The sequence below is a fragment of the Suillus paluster genome (assembly GCF_016628075.1).
Source record: "Suillus paluster strain FC165 chromosome Unknown EDB91scaffold_49, whole genome shotgun sequence".
NCBI classification, from domain to species: domain Eukaryota; kingdom Fungi; phylum Basidiomycota; class Agaricomycetes; order Boletales; family Suillaceae; genus Suillus; species Suillus paluster.
Window position 1 is genome coordinate 207,043 of NW_024537609.1, and position 19,677 is coordinate 226,719.

General features: G+C 46.8%; 7 protein-coding genes across 7 annotated transcripts; 6 read left to right on the forward strand and 1 right to left on the reverse strand.

Moving 5' to 3' along the window:
- Window positions 1-3,148: 3,148 nt before the first annotated feature.
- Window positions 3,149-3,625, forward strand: EDB91DRAFT_1251047 (uncharacterized protein; the record flags this gene model as incomplete). Its single annotated transcript, XM_041323316.1, has 1 exon — window positions 3,149-3,625. One exon carries the CDS (start codon window positions 3,149-3,151, stop codon window positions 3,623-3,625), a length of 477 nt encoding a protein of 158 aa, XP_041174684.1.
- Window positions 3,626-3,787: 162 nt separating this feature from the next.
- EDB91DRAFT_1251048 (uncharacterized protein) lies at window positions 3,788-5,089 on the forward strand (the record flags this gene model as incomplete). Its single annotated transcript, XM_041323317.1, has 2 exons — window positions 3,788-5,018; window positions 5,070-5,089. The coding sequence occupies 2 exons, from the start codon at window positions 3,788-3,790 to the stop codon at window positions 5,087-5,089; spliced, it is 1,251 nt and encodes a 416-aa protein (XP_041174685.1).
- A 7,034-nt stretch (window positions 5,090-12,123) lies between these two features.
- EDB91DRAFT_1147101 (uncharacterized protein) lies at window positions 12,124-12,608 on the forward strand. The gene is made up of 3 exons (XM_041319277.1): window positions 12,124-12,310; window positions 12,363-12,396; window positions 12,460-12,608. The coding sequence occupies exons 1-3, from the start codon at window positions 12,162-12,164 to the stop codon at window positions 12,526-12,528; spliced, it is 252 nt and encodes an 83-aa protein (XP_041174686.1). The 5' UTR covers window positions 12,124-12,161; the 3' UTR covers window positions 12,529-12,608.
- A 1,933-nt stretch (window positions 12,609-14,541) lies between these two features.
- Window positions 14,542-15,403, forward strand: EDB91DRAFT_1147102 (uncharacterized protein). Its single transcript, XM_041319278.1, has 5 exons — window positions 14,542-14,992; window positions 15,058-15,108; window positions 15,155-15,226; window positions 15,279-15,321; window positions 15,381-15,403. The coding sequence occupies exons 1-3, from the start codon at window positions 14,563-14,565 to the stop codon at window positions 15,211-15,213; spliced, it is 540 nt and encodes a 179-aa protein (XP_041174687.1). The 5' UTR covers window positions 14,542-14,562; the 3' UTR covers window positions 15,214-15,226; window positions 15,279-15,321; window positions 15,381-15,403.
- A 1,244-nt stretch (window positions 15,404-16,647) lies between these two features.
- Window positions 16,648-16,983, reverse strand: EDB91DRAFT_1251051 (uncharacterized protein; the record flags this gene model as incomplete). Its single annotated transcript, XM_041323318.1, has 2 exons — window positions 16,648-16,857; window positions 16,915-16,983. 2 exons carry the CDS (start codon window positions 16,981-16,983, stop codon window positions 16,648-16,650), a joined length of 279 nt encoding a protein of 92 aa, XP_041174688.1.
- Window positions 16,984-17,549: 566 nt separating this feature from the next.
- EDB91DRAFT_1147120 (uncharacterized protein) lies at window positions 17,550-18,994 on the forward strand. Its single transcript, XM_041319279.1, has 3 exons — window positions 17,550-17,775; window positions 17,825-18,090; window positions 18,142-18,994. The coding sequence occupies exons 2-3, from the start codon at window positions 17,981-17,983 to the stop codon at window positions 18,527-18,529; spliced, it is 498 nt and encodes a 165-aa protein (XP_041174689.1). The 5' UTR covers window positions 17,550-17,775; window positions 17,825-17,980; the 3' UTR covers window positions 18,530-18,994.
- On the forward strand, window positions 18,846-19,613 carry EDB91DRAFT_592586 (uncharacterized protein). The gene is made up of 3 exons (XM_041327810.1): window positions 18,846-18,996; window positions 19,048-19,258; window positions 19,311-19,613. The coding sequence occupies exons 2-3, from the start codon at window positions 19,056-19,058 to the stop codon at window positions 19,486-19,488; spliced, it is 381 nt and encodes a 126-aa protein (XP_041174690.1). The 5' UTR covers window positions 18,846-18,996; window positions 19,048-19,055; the 3' UTR covers window positions 19,489-19,613.
- Window positions 19,614-19,677: the final 64 nt, after the last annotated feature.

Here is a 19,677-nt window from a genome sequence, read left to right on the forward strand (position 1 = left end):
CCTCCACCCAACTCCGCTCCGCTCCTCCGACACTACCCCTATATCCTCCGACACTATATCCCTACCATCCGACCCTACCTGTAGCTCTGCTCCTCTGCCCTATCAGTCCACCTGATCCTACTCCTACTCCCTGCACCATCTCCGCTTTTCCTACCAACTCGGTTCCTTCAGTTTCTCTTGTGTTGCTCCACCCGACTATTGGTCCACCCGACCACCTCACCACTCCGCTCCTAGACTAGGAACCACTCAACTGGTTCTACCTCCTTTTAGTATCATAGTTCCTCCCTTCAGATCGCCAGTAATTCATATACCTGAGCAATTATTGATCTGTCACGTACATACTGTTCTCCGAGCCTGTTAGGTACTGTGCCAGCTCAAGAGGCAGAGGGGTCGGGGCTTGACTTCAGCTCTTGCACTGCACCCTTAGCCAAGTACGTGCCCTGAATTTGGAGCGGGTCCGACGTTGTCCGACGATAGGACGAGTGGACCGCTTGGGTCCACTTTGAGGGTTGGGTAGTAAGAGCTACTAGCGGCGGGCTGACTAGGAGTGGAGCGGAGAAGGCGGGGAGTGATGCGGAGGGTGGATAGGAACAAGGAGAATGTTTGGTAGGGTCAGGGAAGGTGGAGGATAATGTGGAGGGACAAAGGAGAATATTTGATAGGGGTGGAGTAATAAGGGAAAGACTTAGAGCACGGCTCTAAGTCAAAGCAGAGGGTCGGAGGTGACAACAAGTTGAGACTTGTGTCCAGAGGAGGCAAGGTCCTACTGAGAATTCTCACAAGAGGTAACTGCGAGAAGATAAGTAATATTAAGACTGAGGAAAATATCTAAGTACATGATATGTTATATACTTCTATGTATGAGGCAGTGACTAGGATAACTATGTTGTAAAGCTATGTACCAAGGATATAATTTGTAAGTACTTTACACAGGCGAAGACATAAGTCGGAGCAGATATCAGTATGTACGCATCGGATCAGTGATCGGGCGGTAATAGGAATTACCGGTGATCCGGAAGTAAGGGTCTATGTACCGAAGGGGAAAGTATATATCTAAAAGGGGAAAGGGGTCCAGTTGAATGGAGAGGTTATGGAAGGGGACTGGTTGAGCGGTTGAGCAGAAGCATAGGGGCGGATGTGGATGATGATCAGACAGAGCAGAGGATGGATGGAGCGGAGGTGATCGGAAAGCGGAGTGGATATTGATATTAGAGTGGTCAGATCAGGTATATGACAGAGCCCTTTCTCGTATGTCTCAGTCATCTTTCTAGTAATTATGTACACTCAGCACATAGCCTTCTGCTATGCTATGCTACTTACTTAGAGTATATAAACATATGTACATCTGTCTGTAGTTCTTCAGTCTGAATATTACCTTTTCTAAGCCCTGCTCTCTTGTCCCTGTTCTTGAGCAAAAACCCTTGACAACTCCTGTTTGCCAGTCTAGGGGATTGACTCCCTAGGTCGGCCGCCTTCTCTGCTCATCTGACTTCCCACACCTCCACCGCCTTTCCCACACATTGGACTTGTGGCTAATACTCTCATACCTCTGTCCTCCACATTTCCATTCTGCTTTGGACTTTGTCTGAGCAGTCTCCTCCGCTCCGTTCCTACTGTCGGCTCCGACCACAGTAGCCCTCCAACTCTCCCCCGTAGGGCGGACCAATCTCTGCCCAATGTTCCTGCACTCATCCAGTAGTCCATCGGCCCTCCTTTGGAGGACCTCCACTCCGATGTCCTGTCAGAGCTCATAGAACTTGAGTCAGACTACGAGCTGAAATTAGGGGCACAGCACATAAGCTGAAGCCAAGCCCCTCAGACTCCATCTTACCCCATGAGCACGGTCTTAACAGGCATCTACATTTGTACCCTATTTCGGCTCCCCCCCACTCAGTCTGGAATTACTGGACCTCATTCCCTCCCTCTCTACTCTCCCTTAAGCACATTTGATCTTATACCTGTCACCAGGCCATCCACCTTGCAGAGAACTTGTTTTGCTTTCAGATTCACACACGCATCTGTGATATGTTTGCCTGGCATCGTCACATTGATGGCCATACATTATGTGGAGAACCTGTGCCTTGCCTTTCCAATACACTCCAGCGTCTTTTTTCACACAAGGCCGCTATTTGATGTAAGTTTTTCCCCATCTTTTTTTTTCTTGTCTTACTGAAATTGTTAATGCTCCACAGCACCTTTTTCCTGAAGTAATACTCTGTGGCCTGGGAACTACATTGTTCTCCCCCTTGCTCTCCCGTCTTTTGTTTTCTTATCTTACTGAAATTGTTAATGCTCCACAGCACCTTTTTCCTGAAGTAATACTCTGTGGCCCGGGAACTACATTGTTCTCCCCCTTGGACTGATATGATAATCACTAATTGAAACTCCACCATTGATATATCAAGGATTCATCTGGCCTGCTACTTCTTCCCAACCTAACACAACTGTCTGTACTGTTGTGGTAGAAATCGGCTTCTCATTCTACACGCTAGCGCTATCCTTGACTAACCTAGCACAACAGTTTGTACTGTTGTGGTAGTGCTTCAGTCTACTATTCTACACATCAACCACCCTTTCTGATGGCTGCCAATCTCAAAGTCTTTCATCGTGATGATAAGGTCTACACGTCTCTCACTGCACACTCTCTTCCAGAAGTGATCCCTTGCCAGCCTGTCTGGGACCCACGTGACCCTCATGACAGTTTGCCTGATGACAGTGATATGCCACTCACCACACACTGGGCATATGCAGCTAGACCATGGTTTCCTCTTGTGCCTTTAAATCCTAGCTTCAATGGGCCGATCTTTGCATCCTGAACCACTCTGCATTTTTGCTGTGAACAGAGGTCGATAGACAGAGCAAATACAAACTCTATCACGACATCAGAGAGAAATGGTGCGATCTAGAGCAGAAATTGCTCTGGTGCCAGGAGTGTTTGGGTGCAGGACTGCTTGTTCCATGGGAGACTGTACTTCCAGATACTCTGACTAGTTATGGGTACCAGAGATCACATGTGGACGATAGGCTTGAGAAAAAAGTAGCATTGAGGTCACATAACACATTTCTATGTATGTCCACCCCATTTTCATTACATTGCTTGATGGCTGACATACTTCTAGTAATTGTCACTGCATGTATATGGCATATCATGAGTCGTCAATATCGAGGTTCCGATCATACCTGGACATCTCTCTTAACCAATGACCCTGCATATCCCATACCAGCTGAATGGGTTCTCGAGTTATCTCGCTCATTTGTAGGGGATTTGTCAACTAATGTACCATGCACTGGGGTCTTCATCTCTTCCATCTCCTGTCCTTGGGAGGCACAATTACCCATGCTTGAAGCATTCTCAATCCCAATCTGGGTCTGCTATGATGGGAATGCTGCTCTCAACATGAAGTTGTGTCATTATATCCCATCCCCAAAAGCCATTGCTGATGCGATCAAGGCACAGAAGTTGGACCAGATGCATGGGACGTGGGGTCAGCCATATGGGACATGGGGTCAACCAGACAATGGAAGTGAGAGCATCATTGACTGGGATCAGGCTTGGAGTCAGGGCACCCTCAGATGGGATCTGGATGGTGGAGAACACAGGCCCGTATCAGCAGGTCCTCAGTAACACATAAACCCCCAGTTTCTGGTCCCAGAACGACTCAGTGGGCAGAAGCCAGGAGAAGATTACAAGGTGTTCTTTATGCAGTGATGTGAGGAAAATAAGATGAAGGAAGCCAGCAAGACTCTGACTTGCCAGCAGTCACGTCAGAGCTGTGAGCATTCAGCAATGAACCATGGTATTCCAGGCAAATCCAATACAGCCATTGTATTCGAATGGCAATCCCAAGATGAATTTAATGGCTTTCTTCTGCACATCTGCCTCACAAAGGCCCAGATACCAATGACTTGGGGAAACTGTAGTCGATCTACTAGGATCTATGACTTGTTTTGTAATGAGTGGGACTTATGTGGCATGTTAGATCCCAGCAGCATTCCCAATGGCAACTGGGAAGAAGATCATTTCCCGGCTGTTCCCACTCCTTCTGGTCCTCCTCCACCCCCTCCACCCCCACCCCCACTGTCCAGTTTCATGCAGGATATTGAGAACTACTTTGGCTGTCATAGGGTTGCACCCTCATTGAATTACACTCATGGCATTGAACGTTTCACCTCAATCCTTCATTTCCATCTCAGATTTCAGCTCACAGCATTGACCCACACAGCCCATGATAGATCAACCACATTTGAAGAGTGGATTCAGAGGACTACATGGATTAACCTATGCAAACTCATTGGTGACTTGGGTGACAACGTTGAATTGGTTGCAGACACACGGAAGCACATTATCACATGTTTCATTGGTTACCTTGTTACCCTCCCCAGCTCTCAGTTGTCTCACATACTGTCTGATCTCTGGGACCTAGGACCCAATATCTCCCTGTCAGCCTTGAATGAAAACATTCAAGTTTCTTACATCCACGTGTCTGAGCAGCAGCAGCTCTATGTCATTCAGCCATGTCTATCACCAAGTCTGGTCACCTGGAAACTTGTTGTTCCTGATGCTGCCACTGCTGTGACATGCCTCCACCATGACTGGGGGTCTGACATCATGGAGATCGTGCGCAATCTTCTCCAAAAAAGAATCCCTTTCAAGACACTGCAGTCGATAGCAGTTCCACCTCACGCACAACATCCACTTGTGGAACTCCGTACATACTCGCTTGGATACAAGCACCCCATTTTTAGCGCTGTGTATGCTGATTATGTCGTGTATGAGCAGTATCATTATGAGTTTATGAATCAGCCTCGTGCAAGAGCTGCACTTCTTCATGGGGGGCTCGTATGGCGGCTGGCTTTACATAGCATTGGTTTCGACGCACTCCCCTCAGTTCTCGATGGCATTTCGCGGGAAGCTGTACCATTGGGCCTCATGTTGTCCATTAATGGCCAAACTTACTTTGACGATGAGTTATCAGAGGAGGTGGATTTTATTTGCGGGACTTATCACATATATGACAGTAAGTTTCTTGCCCCCACATAGGCAGCAGTGCTGACATTTGGATAATTAGGAGATCTCTTGGTGGCCTAGACCTCAGGCTTGGGCTATGTCTGGGTTGAATGTGGGGTTCTGGTCCACTTGGTGTGAGCAATTGTTCCAGAAACACCTCAACAACATTCTAGATGGTGTTTCCTGAAACCAACATTTATCTACCAATGACATTAATGGTCCAATGACCAACTCACAGTGGAAAACCTCTATCAAGTTCAATACGGGCACAAACAAAATGAGAAAGAATGTTGATGCAGCATGCTGCAGTTTTCTCGCTACCAAAGCAAGTGGTAAGGATATTTTTTTTGCTGTCACTCATGCATTTCTGAGTTCCTGCTTAGCATTTACAGAGAATTAGTGCATTCTTATTGATACATACATGTTGAAACGATGTAAACTACTGATTTGAAATGATTGTTTTACTCAATGCCAATGCTGACTCATAAATTATTTTCACAGAACATACTGTTGTGACAGTCGTTTTTATCTTTATTTCAGCCGCCACCATTTCCCTGCACTCCATCATCTACTCCCTCGGCTATAATCTATTCCTGCCTAGAGCCCGCTGGGGGCTCATCCTTTGTGGTCACTGAACCCCTGACCCATTGGTGCATGGGCTATGATCGAGTGAACCAGGTGGGCAATGGGTGGGCAATGGATGGGCAATTCATTTTGTCTGTGAATGAAACTTGAAGTTTACTCATCACATTTTGTCACCGGCATAAACTTCAAATTTTCAGGGGCGTCTAATTGTTGGACAAGACTTAATACATCATCAGCAAAACCCTAACCCTATGTGCAGTGTTGTGCAGTGCTGCACAGCAATCACAGTGTCACAGCGAGGTCCCCCCATGTACAGCACTGCAGTGTTGCATGCTACACAATTTCTCAATAAAACATAATTGTTAGCATACCATCTTGTTATATATATGTTTGTGACTACATTACACTCATTTTTACATAGAATCAGTACCTGTGTGATGCTGCAGAGCCTTTACAAAAAACTCTGTGTGACCTGTGACACGCTGTGTGGCTGTGGCGCTGTAGCCAAATCAGGGTTTTGCTGATGATTGATAAGCATGTAGTGACAGACTAAACTTCAAGTTTTGTCCAATGTTTCAGGTGATAATTAAACCTCAAATTTACGCAGACACTGAAAATCCGATTATGTTTCATATTTTCATTGACGTGTGATTGGTGGGAAAATGGTTGCGGATGCTTCATATTTTAAATTTCGCACAAAACACTGCCGAAATTTGAAGTTATGTACCCATCTTTATGTTAGTTTAAACTTCAAATATTTTCTTTGCATTTTGTACAGCATATAAACCTCTCTTAAATATTGATAACCCCGATGTGTCACAAAACGCTCGTGTGTATATTCTTTTTGGTTTAGTTCAAGTTTGCGTTCGTAAGCACACATTTTTGGTTATATGTTCAGCATCTCCACCAATCACATGAGTGCGCTACTGAAGTCGTAAGCGTTCATTTCAGTGGTTTTGCAGATGAAGTATCTATGTCCCTCAGATGTTGCCCTCTGCACTTGAACCGGAGGCTGGGAAGGAGCCTGCTATCCACAATGGTTAGTAACAACACTGTTCCATACAACTTTTTCTTATCACGAGCTTCTCTCAATCGACCTACTTTGGCTCTCTTGGTCTTCCGATGCAACCATCCTGGTCTCTACTAGCATGTCATGCATCCTACTCTGAGGTCTTGGTAACCATACTCAAGCGATAGCTATTAAGATTAAGGTTATGACTAGAGAGTTGCGACACGTGTTCTGATAGAAGCAGACGACAAGTATAGGAGCGCAAGATGATAATTTTACGGAAATCTCCTAGATACATTATATATCATATGTTTTCTCCGAAACTCAGAATAAGTCCGCTACCTGTGCTTTATAAGCACATGTTCTCAGCTTGTAAGCCTCAACACTCCCCCTCAAGCCGAGGCCATGCCTAGATCATTGGTAAATTTACAATGTTTCAGCTTGTGTAGCGGCTTTGTTAATATGCCTGCAATCATTTCATCAGTGCGGCAGTACTGATCGTGAATCACCCGATCTTGGATCTTCTGCCTGATGTAGTGGTCCTTTACATCAAAGTGTTTGGACCTCGCGTGATATTGTGGGTCTCGCGCAATTGCAAGTGCGGACATATTGTCTCCGTGAAGAACGGTTGGATCATTCTGAGGTAAGTTTAGTTCCTCGAATAAATTTTGGAGCCATACGGCTTCACGTGCAGCGTGAGCCATTGCAGCATATTCTGCTTCTGTTGACGAAAGAGAAACTGTGTTTTGCTTTTTTGAGCTCCAGGTGATCGCTCCGCCTCCAAGTTTAAAGACATATCCTGATATGGATATCCGATCTCTCGGGTCGTTCGCATAATCAGTGTCCAACCATCCAAAAAATCGAATTTGGCTTTTGTCGAGTTCTCTGGTACCTTGGTACTTGATTCCAAGCTCTCACGTTCCAGCTAAGTATCTTAAAACACGTTTTGCTGCTACCCAATGTGCTAATCCTGGGTTCGCAGTGAACGAGCTAAGTCTCTGTATAGCATATGCTATATCTGGACGCGTGGCTACTGCCAAATACATCAACAATCCGATCAATGATGCGTAACCATTACTTTGGTTGCCTTCCTGGTCAGTCGCTTCTTTCTCAAGTATGATCTTTGGATCTAGCGGCATACCTACTGAATTACATGACTGGAGACCTTGTTTTGCTAGGATAGACTCAATATATTTGGTCTGCATGAGTCGGATCGACCTGTTAGGCCTATCTCGAGTAATTTCAATCCCAACAATTTTTCTCAGTTCTCCAAGGTCAGTAACATCTAGGATATTTTTAAGTTGCGCCTTTAATTGATCCATCAGACTCGAGTGATCCACGAATAATAATAGGTCATCGACCCATATGGTAATTATTTCTGTTCCATCCGTGGTCTCTCTGATGTATGTGCACGGATCAGATCTCAGTCGTCTGAATCCAATGCTTGTCAGGCGGCTGTTCAGCTCTAGGTTCCATTCTCGGCCCAACTGTTTTAGCCCATAGAGGGTTTTTTGTAGTCTGCATACTCGGCCAGTTCCATCATTATAGCCTTCGGGCTGTTCCATATAGACTTCCTCTTTTAGCACGCCATTAAGGTACGCCCCTTTGACATCCATCTGCTGCACTTCCCAATCGAGGGATGCTGCCGTGGACATCATTGATCTTATTGTTTCTAGGCGCACCACCGGCGAAAAGGTGTCTGTATAGTCCATCCCCAGTATCTGTGAGTACCCTTTGGCTACTAACCGTGCTTTGTATTTGACCACCTCCCCCTCTTTATTTGTTTTCTTTACAAGTACCCACTTGTTCCCAATGAGGGTGCGATCTTTTGGGGGATCTACCAATTCTCAGGTGCCCATTTGGTCCAATTGGGTAAGTTCTGCCTGCACTGCTTGTTCCCACTTTGGCCAGTCATCTGATGCTTGCGCTTCTTTCAGTGATTTCGGCTCATGTGGTTCAAAGCTGCCATTATTGGCAAATGCGGTTAGAACTATATCTGCCTCAGTGAGTTCATCTTCGATTTCATGATGCTCACATTCGAGGTAAGCCCATTCTGGTTCTGGGTCATTCAACTGACGATAATTATGTCTTACTGTTTGTCTTTTCGATTTTCTGGGTAGATCTTCTTCATCTTCGGGAAGACATTTCCTTTTTAAGGGTGAGTTCTCATCTTCTCTCATCAGATGATCACACTGATTTTTATTTGAATGGTTTTTATTTACAGAAGATGTTGCGCTTGCTGATGGCAGTGCGTCCATTCTTTTTGTCTCCCCCTCGCGCTGCGCATCTAGTGCGTCCGTCGTTGGGAGGTTCGTCAGGAACTTGAAGTTCCTTGACACTCTAATTTGGTGTGTCCGTGTATTATAATATTTTATCACTTTAGGTCCGTCTGCAAATCCCACAAAGATTTGCTTTACTGACTTTGGACTCATTTTAGATTGATTTGTGCCCTCTTGGAGCACATATACCAGTGCACCAAATTCTTGTAGGTGAGTTATATTGGGTTTTTTACCATTCCATAGTTCCTCTGGCATTGCACCTTGTAGCGCTCGTGTAGGTGCGTGATTTCGAACATATGCGGCATGTGATACCGCTTCTGCCCATAAAGACTCCGGTAAGTCTTTTTCAATTAGCATTGCTTGAGCAAGCTCTGCTAATGTGCGGTTGAGTCTCTCAGACACACCATTTTGCTCAGGTGAGGACAGTGCAGTAGTCTGGAGCTCGATCCCCTCATTTTTACACCAGGTTTTTAAGTCATTATTAATATATTCTGTTCTGTTGTCAACTCGGAACTTTTTCGGTTGATCCGTCCAACGCTTCTTAAGGTACGTCGCATATTGTTTTACTTTGGTGGATGCCTCATTCTTTTGTTTCATGAACTCGACACTGCACCTTCGGGAGCAGTCGTCCGTGAATGAGATATAATATTTAGATCCACCAATAGACTGTACCCGTGCTGGTCCCCATACATCACTGTGGGTGAGTTCCCCGAGTGATCCGGAACAATGATCCGTATAGGTGAATTTTCATTTAACACCTCCATACCTTCTACTAATCCTTCTCTGTATAGGCACTTTAGGCCGCTAAAGGCTACATGGCCAAATCTCTTGTGCCAGGTAAGCCAATCTACGGGTTTGACTTCTCGGGCAGTATATATTTTAGTTGTCTTTTGTAATTTTGCCCGAGTATGATTTAATAAATATAACCCGTTATGAAGCTTCCCTTTGGCAATGATACGTCCTCTGGGCGCTTTAAGAGTTACTCCGCCATTTCCCATAATTGCATGTCCTCCCTCTCTGTCTAGGCGGGTCATAGACACAAGGTTATTCGTTGCAGTCGGTACATACAGGACATCTTTTAATTTGCACCTAATCTGATGTTTACCTACACTACTCACGAGTTCAACTGTCCCTCGTCCCTCAGCCTTAATAGACTGGTTACTTATTCCTGTAACTTTATGGGATTTAAGCGGAACATAATCTGTTAATGCGGATTTAATCTTCATGATGTGTGATGTGGTGCCTGAGTCAGCAAGCCAATCAAACTTGATCAACTTGTCATATTCACCTTGGCTATAATTAGCCTGAGGTACGTCAGGTTGTTCTTCGACGACCTCTTCCATATCGTCGCCTAAAAAGGCAACATCTTCCTCCTCATAATATTGCGCATCCTCAGCAACGTCATTAATGTCTTCAATGACATTCACGTTGTCTTTCTTGGCGCGCTTCAGGGGAGAAGGTTTAGACGGTCCTGCGCCCGCCTGTCCGCCTCCTTTGCTCCAGCACATCTCAATAGCATGCCCGCTCTTATGGCAGTTGGAGCATTTGGTCTGCTTGTCCTTGAACCAGCAGTCCTGATCGGTGTGGCCGGACTTTTTACAGATTCAACACTTCTTGACTTCCTTTCTTTCACGCTTCTTTTTCAGATTCTTTTCCATGTCCTTTTCTGCAGAGTTTTTCTTTCCTTCGCGTGCTCTCCTCCAAGATAAGGGAGATTAATTCATGCGAAGTGATTGCAGATGTGTCACCAATCCTATTTTGGTACATCGTGGTAAAGGTGTCCCAAGATTCCGGTAACGATGAGATCAATACAGTGCAGAAATCATCTTCTGACACCAAACTTCCCATCATATGTAGGGTTTCCTGGATTTCCCTCATATTTTTGACATGTGTGGGGATGTCATCGTCATCATCGGCAAAAGTTCTATACAGCTTTCGCCACCATGTGGTGATTGCTTGTTTACCTTGTGATTCTTTCACAAGTTTAAGCTGATCCCACATTTCTTTTGCCGTTTTTGCTCCAGATAAGTGAATCATTTGGCTGTCAGCTACTGACAGTTCTATCACAGTCTGGGCTTTACAGTCATTTGTCTCCCACTTGGTAATGTCTGCTTCCCTTTGAGCCGATACAGGCGCTGGGCCTCTTTCTGGCTTAGGGACAGTACCTTCGACATATCCTTCGAGTCCTTTTTCAAATAGGATGGCTTTGACACGGCGCTTCCATCCCAACCAATTTTCATCATTCAAGTGCTCAATCCGGTATAGCGACGACAGTGAAGAACCAGTAGGTTGGTCCGTCATTTTGGAGGTTTGTTTTTTGGTTAGATCTTGTCTGATATATGTTTTATAATCTTATTTGCGCACGTCAGGGCTCATAACCTATTAAGATTAAGGTTATGACTAGAGAGTTGCGATGCGTGTTCTGATAGAAGCAGACGACGAGTATAGGAGCGCAAGATGATAATTTTACGGAAATCTCCTAGATACATTATATATCATATGTTTTCTCCGAAACTCAGAATAAGTCCGCTACCTGTGCTTTATAAGCACGTGTTCTCGACTTGTAAGCCTCAACAATAGCCATCTTCAGCCTGATACACCTGGCTGCCCCATATCCTCGGCAGAAAGCTTCGGCATGTCCACGATACATCAGCCTGATTTATGATCCTGCTCATGCCTTCCGTGACGGCATCCAGGGCTCGGTTTTGCAGCTATGAAGTTGTCCAGACGGCGCAGACGGCCATGCATGACCACAATTGTTCACGATTTCCAACAGACCAAATTACGCAGCGACTTTTTAACAGTCTTATAAATAATAACCGGAATGTTTAACACCTGTTCATAAACATTGACTTTTCGTACCCTACGAAGTTCCGTCTTGTTGACCTCGAAATTTCTGCAGAAGACCAAAACTCAAACATTGCGCAGAATTTTGGCATTATGGGGTGGCTGTGCTGAGCTTTGTCGATTCAAGGATGGTCATAATACGGAGAGTGTTGTTCGCAACGTCCGATGAACGTGCACATATCCAACGAGCAATGCGAAGCCAAGGTCGCCCAGGAACCGGACATTCATTCGCACCCTTGGAGTATTTGCTACATTTACTTCTCATGACGTTCACAGAGCCTGCAGAGATATCATGAATTTTGGCTCAACTGTTTTCACCTAAAGTAGGTCATCCAAAGCGAGCAATGCCTTTACATTCACAACGGAGATTTCAGCCTATAAAACACCTGCCTGCTGCAATAGTTTTGCCTCATTCCCTTGCACAAGCTCCATCATGTTTTCTTCTCGCTCTATCATGTTTGCACTACTTAGCTTCCTCGCTGGCGCCAATGCGTGTATACAGTGCCCACGCATACTGAATTACGAGGGTACTCTCATGAAACTACTCAGTACCGTCCCAAAGGGACGGGTGACATATTGCAAGTGCGTCGGACCCACACATCTTCATTGAACAGAGTAACTGACATGCTGACAGTTATAGTCCACCAGTGAACTGTCAGTATTACACCGTAAGTGCTTTCTGGAATTGTGCGGCTCACTGTTCTCGGTTGACGTGCGAGCAATCATATCAGAATAACGGCAGGATGTCAGGAGGGCCTAATTTTTGTCCGGGTACAGCAATTGTGAAGAAAAACTGCTGAACGTGATGTAAAGAGGTGGGGGAGACGAGACACCCGACATAGAATGAGCAATGTCTGATTTTTGATCTCATTCTGTCAATGATATCTATGAAGACATCGCCACGCCGATTTCGTGATTCTTTTCGGTTTTAAGCGGACACGTCCAGTGCGCTTGCTCGCGCAGCTATTGGCAGACTTGCAACATATTTCAAAGAAGTCATATAATAACAAAGTGAGAAGGATAAAGCGGAAAAAATACTGGTTAGATCTGACAACCTGCCAGTCAACATAGTTCCTTCGTTCTATGGCTCCAAGCTACTTGTCTGCACGACAACAGTGAGCACGCATGACGGTCAAAGGTCCCGTTCGGCACTGGGATGGTGTGGCAGGGGCGGGTAAAATGCCTAAATCGGAGGCTGGGCAGCCTGAGAAGAGGCACGAGGGGCGGGCGAACTTGCGGATGTAGCTATAAGAGTTTAGTGCGGTAGCAGGGTGCAGCGAAGCATAAAGAGGGCTCGTCGGGACGCCGTACTATTTGGGTGCGCCAGGCAGTGATGATGTTGGTGGCCTATGATGTAGGAGGTCGTCGTAAGGGTGCAGTAACGTACAGGGAGGGTGCAGTGAGGTGCGGGGAATTGCAGCAGGGTGTGGAAAGTGACCGGGTAGCGGAGGACAACAATATTAATGCAGGCACTGGGTGCGTCTGGTCACAGTGGATGGAAATCGTGGTAAAAGGTTATGGAGGCCGTCGGAGGTCGTTGGAGACTGAATGTTTACCAGTTGGAGTATTACAGGCAGTGAAAGCGGGGCTAAAAACGAATCACTCACTGCGATCTCTGCCTTTGTGGATGTCCATTGCGCCACCGCTCCCACCAATAATTGATGTATGGGGGTTGTTGTTGCTGGAATCTCGTAGAGGACATGCTGGGTGGGTTGGAATACTATCACCTGATTCGGAATGCACAATCGATGGGTAGTGCACAATGCACTCCAGAGCTCACCACTCTACATATATTTCATTCGGAACAGATGGAGGACAAGTATCAGCATATGTTCAATAAGACTACCAAATCAAATATTTAAATTCGGCGCTGTGAAGCCTTCCCGAGATGAAACATTGTGCGAGTGTACCCAAAATAAGTGATTTTTGGACACTAAATCCAAGATCCACCCAGATCCTATTAACCTATCAACATAAGAACTTCAACATATGTGAAATACACCATTATGAATCTACTCCAGGTGTTTCTATGTCAATAGAACACCACCACATTGTGCTATCATTGTGTATTGGCCGAGGTGCCGCGCGTGACATGGTGTGACGAAATTGTGCATTTCTATTGTGTTTTCGACATCTCAACTTCCAGTGCTGCCGCTGCAACAAGCTCGCAATAAAATAAAATAATTCTTGTTGGGTCTAATGCGCAGAGACCTAAGGTACACGCTACAGTAGATCCGATACGAATATGTGTTGTTGTTGTGTTGCTATTCAGCAATAAGTGAAAATTGTACATTTCCCGTCGAATGATAGTAGTGATGTGCACGGCCTGGCTTCAAGCCGTGGGCCGAGCCAAGCCGGGCCCAATTGGGCCGGGCCAAGCCGGGCCAAAGTCACGGCCTGACCATGGCTTTGGCCCGGCTTGGAATTCTGGAAAGCCAAAGCCGGCGGCCTGAGCCTCGGCTATTTTGCACTTGTCTGTGCTTTTCCGTGCGCGTTTCCACTCGTTCGTACTTGTCTGTGCTTGTTGTCCCTGCTCGTCTGCGCCTGCTGCCGCTAATTGTCGTATCTCCCTGCTTGTTTGTGTGTGCCGCGGGCCGCCGCATATTTCTGCCTGTCTACCATGGTTTGCACTGGTCTGAAACTATCTGCACATAGCTCGAGCCGGAATGATTGTAGGATCACTGGGTGCCCCTCTCCAAGGCCACACTGACAATGTTACCTGGTAAGGCATTTGGTGCCCCACTCCAAGGCCACACTGGTGCTGTTTGGTCCATCGCAATCTCGCCGGATGGATACCACATTGCGTCTAGTTCAGAGGACAAAATGATCCGAGTATGGGATTTGGAGACTGGCGAGGCATTTGGTGCCCCACTCCAAGGCCACACTACCACTGTTTCGTCCGTCGCAATCTCGTCGATAAACCTCTCATGCTGCTTGATATCATGGAGAAAAATGCTCCGCAGGCTGAATTCGCATTTTTATCGGTGTGTTATACCGCCGTCGGCGATGTGAAGAGGCCTGACGAAGTCATCCACCTTGCAGCTGGTCTACAATTTTCGGGATTCAATAGTGTTACTGGCACTCTTTGGACGGTCGATGACGCCGTCGCAAAACACGTTGTTGAGGTTTTCTATCACAATATGTTCGAGGATTTGGAGGATGGTGACGTGGACTGCACGAAGGCGACCTTGGCGCTCAGCCATGCTACGTGCGCCGTGAAGAAGATAGTACCGCTCGAGCAGAGAATCGTTTTGGCTCATATTGGTGTGTAGTTAGCCTTCTGGAGGAGGATCTGATTTATGGTGTTCACTCACTGGGAATGATCGAAGATCAGAGCGAAGTGAGGTGCAAGAGGAAATTTAGAGAATGCGAGTGGATCTGTGAGTCTCGCTGTTTAACAGGAGCCGAATACTGACCAGCCTTGAGGCACGGTTAACATAACGAGAACCGAGAAAAGCAAATCATGTGCCTCAGACCGTACTTGATGCCACCTTCCTCGTACGCCACACCCTTTCGACTCCCGCTCGCGCTGATAGCCACATGCGAACAGGTAGAAGACACATACACCCGCGTTCACAGGCACTTTCTCGAGTGTGAGTGACAGTTTTTCATCAAGGAGTCTGCAAAAAGCTTCCCTGTCGACTCGAGAAAGTAACCACCGACGACTTTGCGAACCTGCTCTGGGTCTGGTATAGTCGGTAAACATTTATTACGTCCCACAGGGAGTACAGGCGCGAAAGTAAACCTAAAGACCGCTGGTTCGTCATACTCGAAGCCCTGCGTCCAATTATTGACCGACTGTCGCTACGGGTGTGGGTCCTGGGAGTACTATCAATCATGCATGATGCAATGAACAGACCAAATCCTTGGTGGTAGTATCGGTGGAAGATTCGCCACTATTTCCAACCCACGTGCTGGGCTCTCTGCTCCTTGCGATCAATTCCCTGGACCGGGTGTGGTCACTGCAACGATGGGCTATATCTGACGAGCAACGGGAAGCCAAGGCCTCCCAGGAACCGGAGATTCATTCGTGCCCCATAACCCCATCGTGCCGCACATCAACTTCTCGTGGCATTCACAGTTCTTCTAGAGTCTGCGGAGATTATCCTGCATTTTGGCTCAGCTATTTTCGCCTGAGTTCACAGAGTCTGCGGAAATATTATGCATTTTGGCTCAACTATTTTCGCCTAAAGTAGGGCATCTCAGCAAAAAATCGAACCACGCATTTAGGTTCACACTGGAAGTTTCAACCTATAAAATATCAGCCTGCTACTATGGCTTTGCCTCATTCCCTTGCACAAGCTCTATCATGTTTTCTTCCCACTCTATCATCTTTGCGCTACTCAGCTTCCTCGCTGGCGCCAGTGCGTGTATACAATGCCCAGCCACAACGAAGGACTTCAACGGTAATATCAAGACACTACGCACTACCGTCCCTGGTAGTCAGGTCACAGTTTGCAAGTGCGTCGCACCCACACATCTTCATTGGACAAAGTAACTGATATGCTAGCAGTTACGACTACCCAGTGTTCTGTCAGTATGAGAACGTAAGTGCTTCCTGGATATTGTGCAGTTCGTTGTTCTCGGTTGACATGCTAGCGATCGTATCAGGATACTGGCAAGTGGGTAGGAGGGTATCAGTATTGTCACGCTACAGCAACTGTGAACCATAGTTGTTGAACGTGATGTGAAGAGGTAAGAGAGACGAGATACACAACAGGAGGAGCAATGTTCGTCTACACAGTCGGGTGTATGCCAGTAGATCACAATCTGTTGCGAGAATTGTATATCATGGCACTTTAACTTGACTTGCATCTAGTATGTGTTAAGCGTTATCTCGCTCCGAACGTCAATTTCGATACTGTGGAGGGGAAGTATTGTCCTCGTACCGCGCGCCAGCTCGATAGAATCTCAGAACCCTACACCTGTTTTGACATTTCCTGCACATCTGTTGGAACACTAATTGCGTTCAGCTTCGGACTCAGCATCCCGTTTCCAGTCTGCGACCTCCCAACCGGACTGGGGTGGGTGGATGAAGTACCGTACACAAACGACGACGATCGTAGAGCCCATACCTCACGAGCTTCCTCCGATGCGTTCTTCTCTACCGCTAAATCGCTGTCCATTGCCTGTACCAAGAATTCATCAGCACCAAAAAGACAAATTTCTCGAGCAAATGGTCTCACGATATTAATGGGTGCAGCCAACACGATGCAGGCGGAAGCTACGACGAACAAGAGTGCTAAGAGCTTCATAAGAGCTGGGCGGTGGGTTCTGTGACCATGATTGTTTGGTTGTCAATGGGCTGTGACTCCGTGCCTGATGCTGCTATCAAACCTTTCGAGTCAGCTACATTTTTCAAATAACTTCCTTTGGTACAGGTCAGGACTCACTGCGTTCGAGTCCGCCAGAGAATCCTTGAAACATGTTTCGAACTTCCGAATCAGTATCTGCGACGGTAGCAGTCCGTGAAGTTTCGCGCGCTCGTAGTTAAATACTGAACTATCACCATCAACAAAAGAGCCTGAACCGTATATGTGAATATATGCTGCCCGAAGCATATATTCACATATATATCGCAATGTAAGACTTTGTGTACAACTTGGATACGTCTTAAAAGCTAAATCACAGCATGCATGTTCATGTAAGCTTCACAAGGCCTTGCATGCTTCGGGCTCTTTTGTTGATGACTTAGCTCGATGGTTTGTGGTACAGCAGAACTCAAGGGAGCTGAAGACGAGCTAAACTGCGTTCGTTAGAGCTGGCTAAAATTGTGACGTGACGTACCAGACCTGTATTATGAAGCACTTAGCTGCCAGAGAGCTGAAGGCGCTTAGTCGTTGTTTGGCAAAGGCTTTAGATCCAAACAATCAATCCAGATTCCTAACACCTCCCGATACTACGGAAGATCAGCCCCATGCCTTCGGACAGCCGCCAATAGGTACCATAACATTGAACTTCCTTAGATCCTTATCGACGGCGGTGGTGCAGGCGAGGCAGAGGAGTACTGTGAGATCTGGCTGGCTGGAATATATGGAGCAGTGTGAGTAAGTGCTCGTTCCCTTGCTTCTGTGCGCATCCTAATGCCCTTCGTAGACTTCATATTCATTCTGCTGTATTCCCTCAAGCTCTTTCTTCCTGAATCATGCCCGTTACCGTCTGTCGAAGCACCACCTACCGATAGCATTTATTTCATCTCACCCGCCAAACTCGGTCGGGAAACAGAAGCCGAACTTGATCACCTCGTCCTTCATGGACGGACTGTCGATGTGGGAGCCCGTATCCTCATGGATACATCCTCGCACTAAAATCACGCACGGTACTCGCTACAAGAAGTCGAACGTTTTGCGAGGACGTAGTCTGTGAGTGTTGATTTTACGTACCTGTATACATTACAAGACTAATCGTTCCAGGTGCAAAGTAAAGCTTACAGAGCAACCCGCCCTCTCCCGCTCTCAGTTCTTCCCCAGTTCTCCCTTCTCGGATGACCACCGTTCACCCAGACCCTCTACAAACAAATCTCTTACTGGATCTCACCCCCACCATTCATCATCTCCTATCGCAACAAGACTGAAAATTCCAGCAACGACCAACGCCCCCACACGCAACCGCTCCGCTCTCCGTGTCCCTCGCCCAGGAAAAAGCAAAGAAACGCGCAGCAAGTATGGGCGGCGGGCGCCACGCAAGATAATGCACTCCAGGCCGCGCTCACCTGAAAATCAGCATGTTGAGGAAAGGCAAAGATTGGTCGATGATTGCGGTCTCCCAGAGCGACACAAAGTCACCTGCTGCAACCGCTAAGCGCATCATCACGCGCACCTATTGCACACAGTTCTGCGCAACGCCTGTAAATAAACCACTTCTCCGTGCCACATCAAATGTATCAACTCGGAGCGCAAGCCCACATCCTCTTCGAACCCTCCCTCGACAGCCTGGGCAATGCAATGGACAAATATGAGGATGCAGAGGATGACGATGAGATGTGGCTACCAAAGTGGTAGCCCAACGTGCTGCTGCTTGGTAAGAGCGGGTAGACCGCAGGTGCCAAGAAACGCCCATAAATCGTGTCGGGCTGTTTGGGAAGTCACAACGTCCAATGAACGTGCACATATCTGACGAGGAACGGGGAAGCAAGGCCGCTCAGGAGCCGGAGATTCATTCGTGCCCCACGACCCCATCGTGCCGCACATCAACTTCTCATGGCGTTCATAGTTCTCCTCGAGCCTGCGGAGATTATCCTGGATTTGGCTCAACTGTTTTCGCCTAAAGTAGGTCATCCAAAGCGAGCAATTCCTTTACGTTTATACTGGAAGTTTCAGCCTATAAAATGTCTGCCTGCTACTATGGCTTTACCTCATTCCCTTGTATAAGCTCCATCATGGTTAATTCCCGCTCCATCATGTTTGCGCTACTCAGCTTCCTCGCTGGCGCCAATGCGTGTATACAGTGCCCAGCCACACTGAAGGACGACAATGGTAATGTCCTCACACTAAGCAATACCTTCCCACACGGTCATAGCACAAGTTGCAAGTACGTCGCACCCACACATCTTCATTGAACCAAGCAACTGATAGGCTGGCAGTTACGGCGACCAGGTGTTCTGTCAGTATAATGACGTAAGTACTTTCTGGATATTGTGCAGCTCATTGTTCTCGGTTGACGTGCCGGTGATCGTATCAGGGTACCGGCAAGTGGGAAGGAGGGTATACATATTGTCCGGATACACTACGGGTGAAGAAACAATGCTGAACGTGATGTGAAGAGGTAGGAGAGACGAGATGCCTAACAGAAGAGCAATGTTTGTCTACACAGTCGGGTGTATGTCAGTAGATCACGATCTGCCGCGAGAATTGTATATCATGGCACTTTGACTTTAACTGCCACTTGATCTCGAGATGCACGCTGCCAGCACGTTCCCTTGAGCCACACTACAGCTCCTTCCACACTTT

What these genes read in the sequence shown, in the direction of transcription:
- EDB91DRAFT_1147101 (XM_041319277.1), top strand. Translation starts at nt 12,162, where the DNA reads ATGTTTTCTTCTCGCTCTATCATGTTTGCACTACTTAGCTTCCTCGCT. An exon ending in GGACGGGTGACATATTGCAA is followed by an intron (nt 12,311 to 12,362) that starts GTGCGTCGGACC and finishes ACATGCTGACAG; the next exon opens with TTATAGTCCACCAGTGAACT. An exon ending in TGAACTGTCAGTATTACACC is followed by an intron (nt 12,397 to 12,459) that starts GTAAGTGCTTTC and finishes CAATCATATCAG; the next exon opens with AATAACGGCAGGATGTCAGG.
- EDB91DRAFT_1147102 (XM_041319278.1), top strand. Translation starts at nt 14,563, where the DNA reads ATGGGATTTGGAGACTGGCGAGGCATTTGGTGCCCCACTCCAAGGCCA. An exon ending in AATCGTTTTGGCTCATATTG is followed by an intron (nt 14,993 to 15,057) that starts GTGTGTAGTTAG and finishes GAATGATCGAAG; the next exon opens with ATCAGAGCGAAGTGAGGTGC. An exon ending in TAGAGAATGCGAGTGGATCT is followed by an intron (nt 15,109 to 15,154) that starts GTGAGTCTCGCT and finishes ACCAGCCTTGAG; the next exon opens with GCACGGTTAACATAACGAGA.
- EDB91DRAFT_1147120 (XM_041319279.1), top strand. Translation starts at nt 17,981, where the DNA reads ATGGACGGACTGTCGATGTGGGAGCCCGTATCCTCATGGATACATCCT. An exon ending in GTTTTGCGAGGACGTAGTCT is followed by an intron (nt 18,091 to 18,141) that starts GTGAGTGTTGAT and finishes TAATCGTTCCAG; the next exon opens with GTGCAAAGTAAAGCTTACAG.
- EDB91DRAFT_592586 (XM_041327810.1), top strand. Translation starts at nt 19,056, where the DNA reads ATGTCTGCCTGCTACTATGGCTTTACCTCATTCCCTTGTATAAGCTCC. An exon ending in GGTCATAGCACAAGTTGCAA is followed by an intron (nt 19,259 to 19,310) that starts GTACGTCGCACC and finishes ATAGGCTGGCAG; the next exon opens with TTACGGCGACCAGGTGTTCT.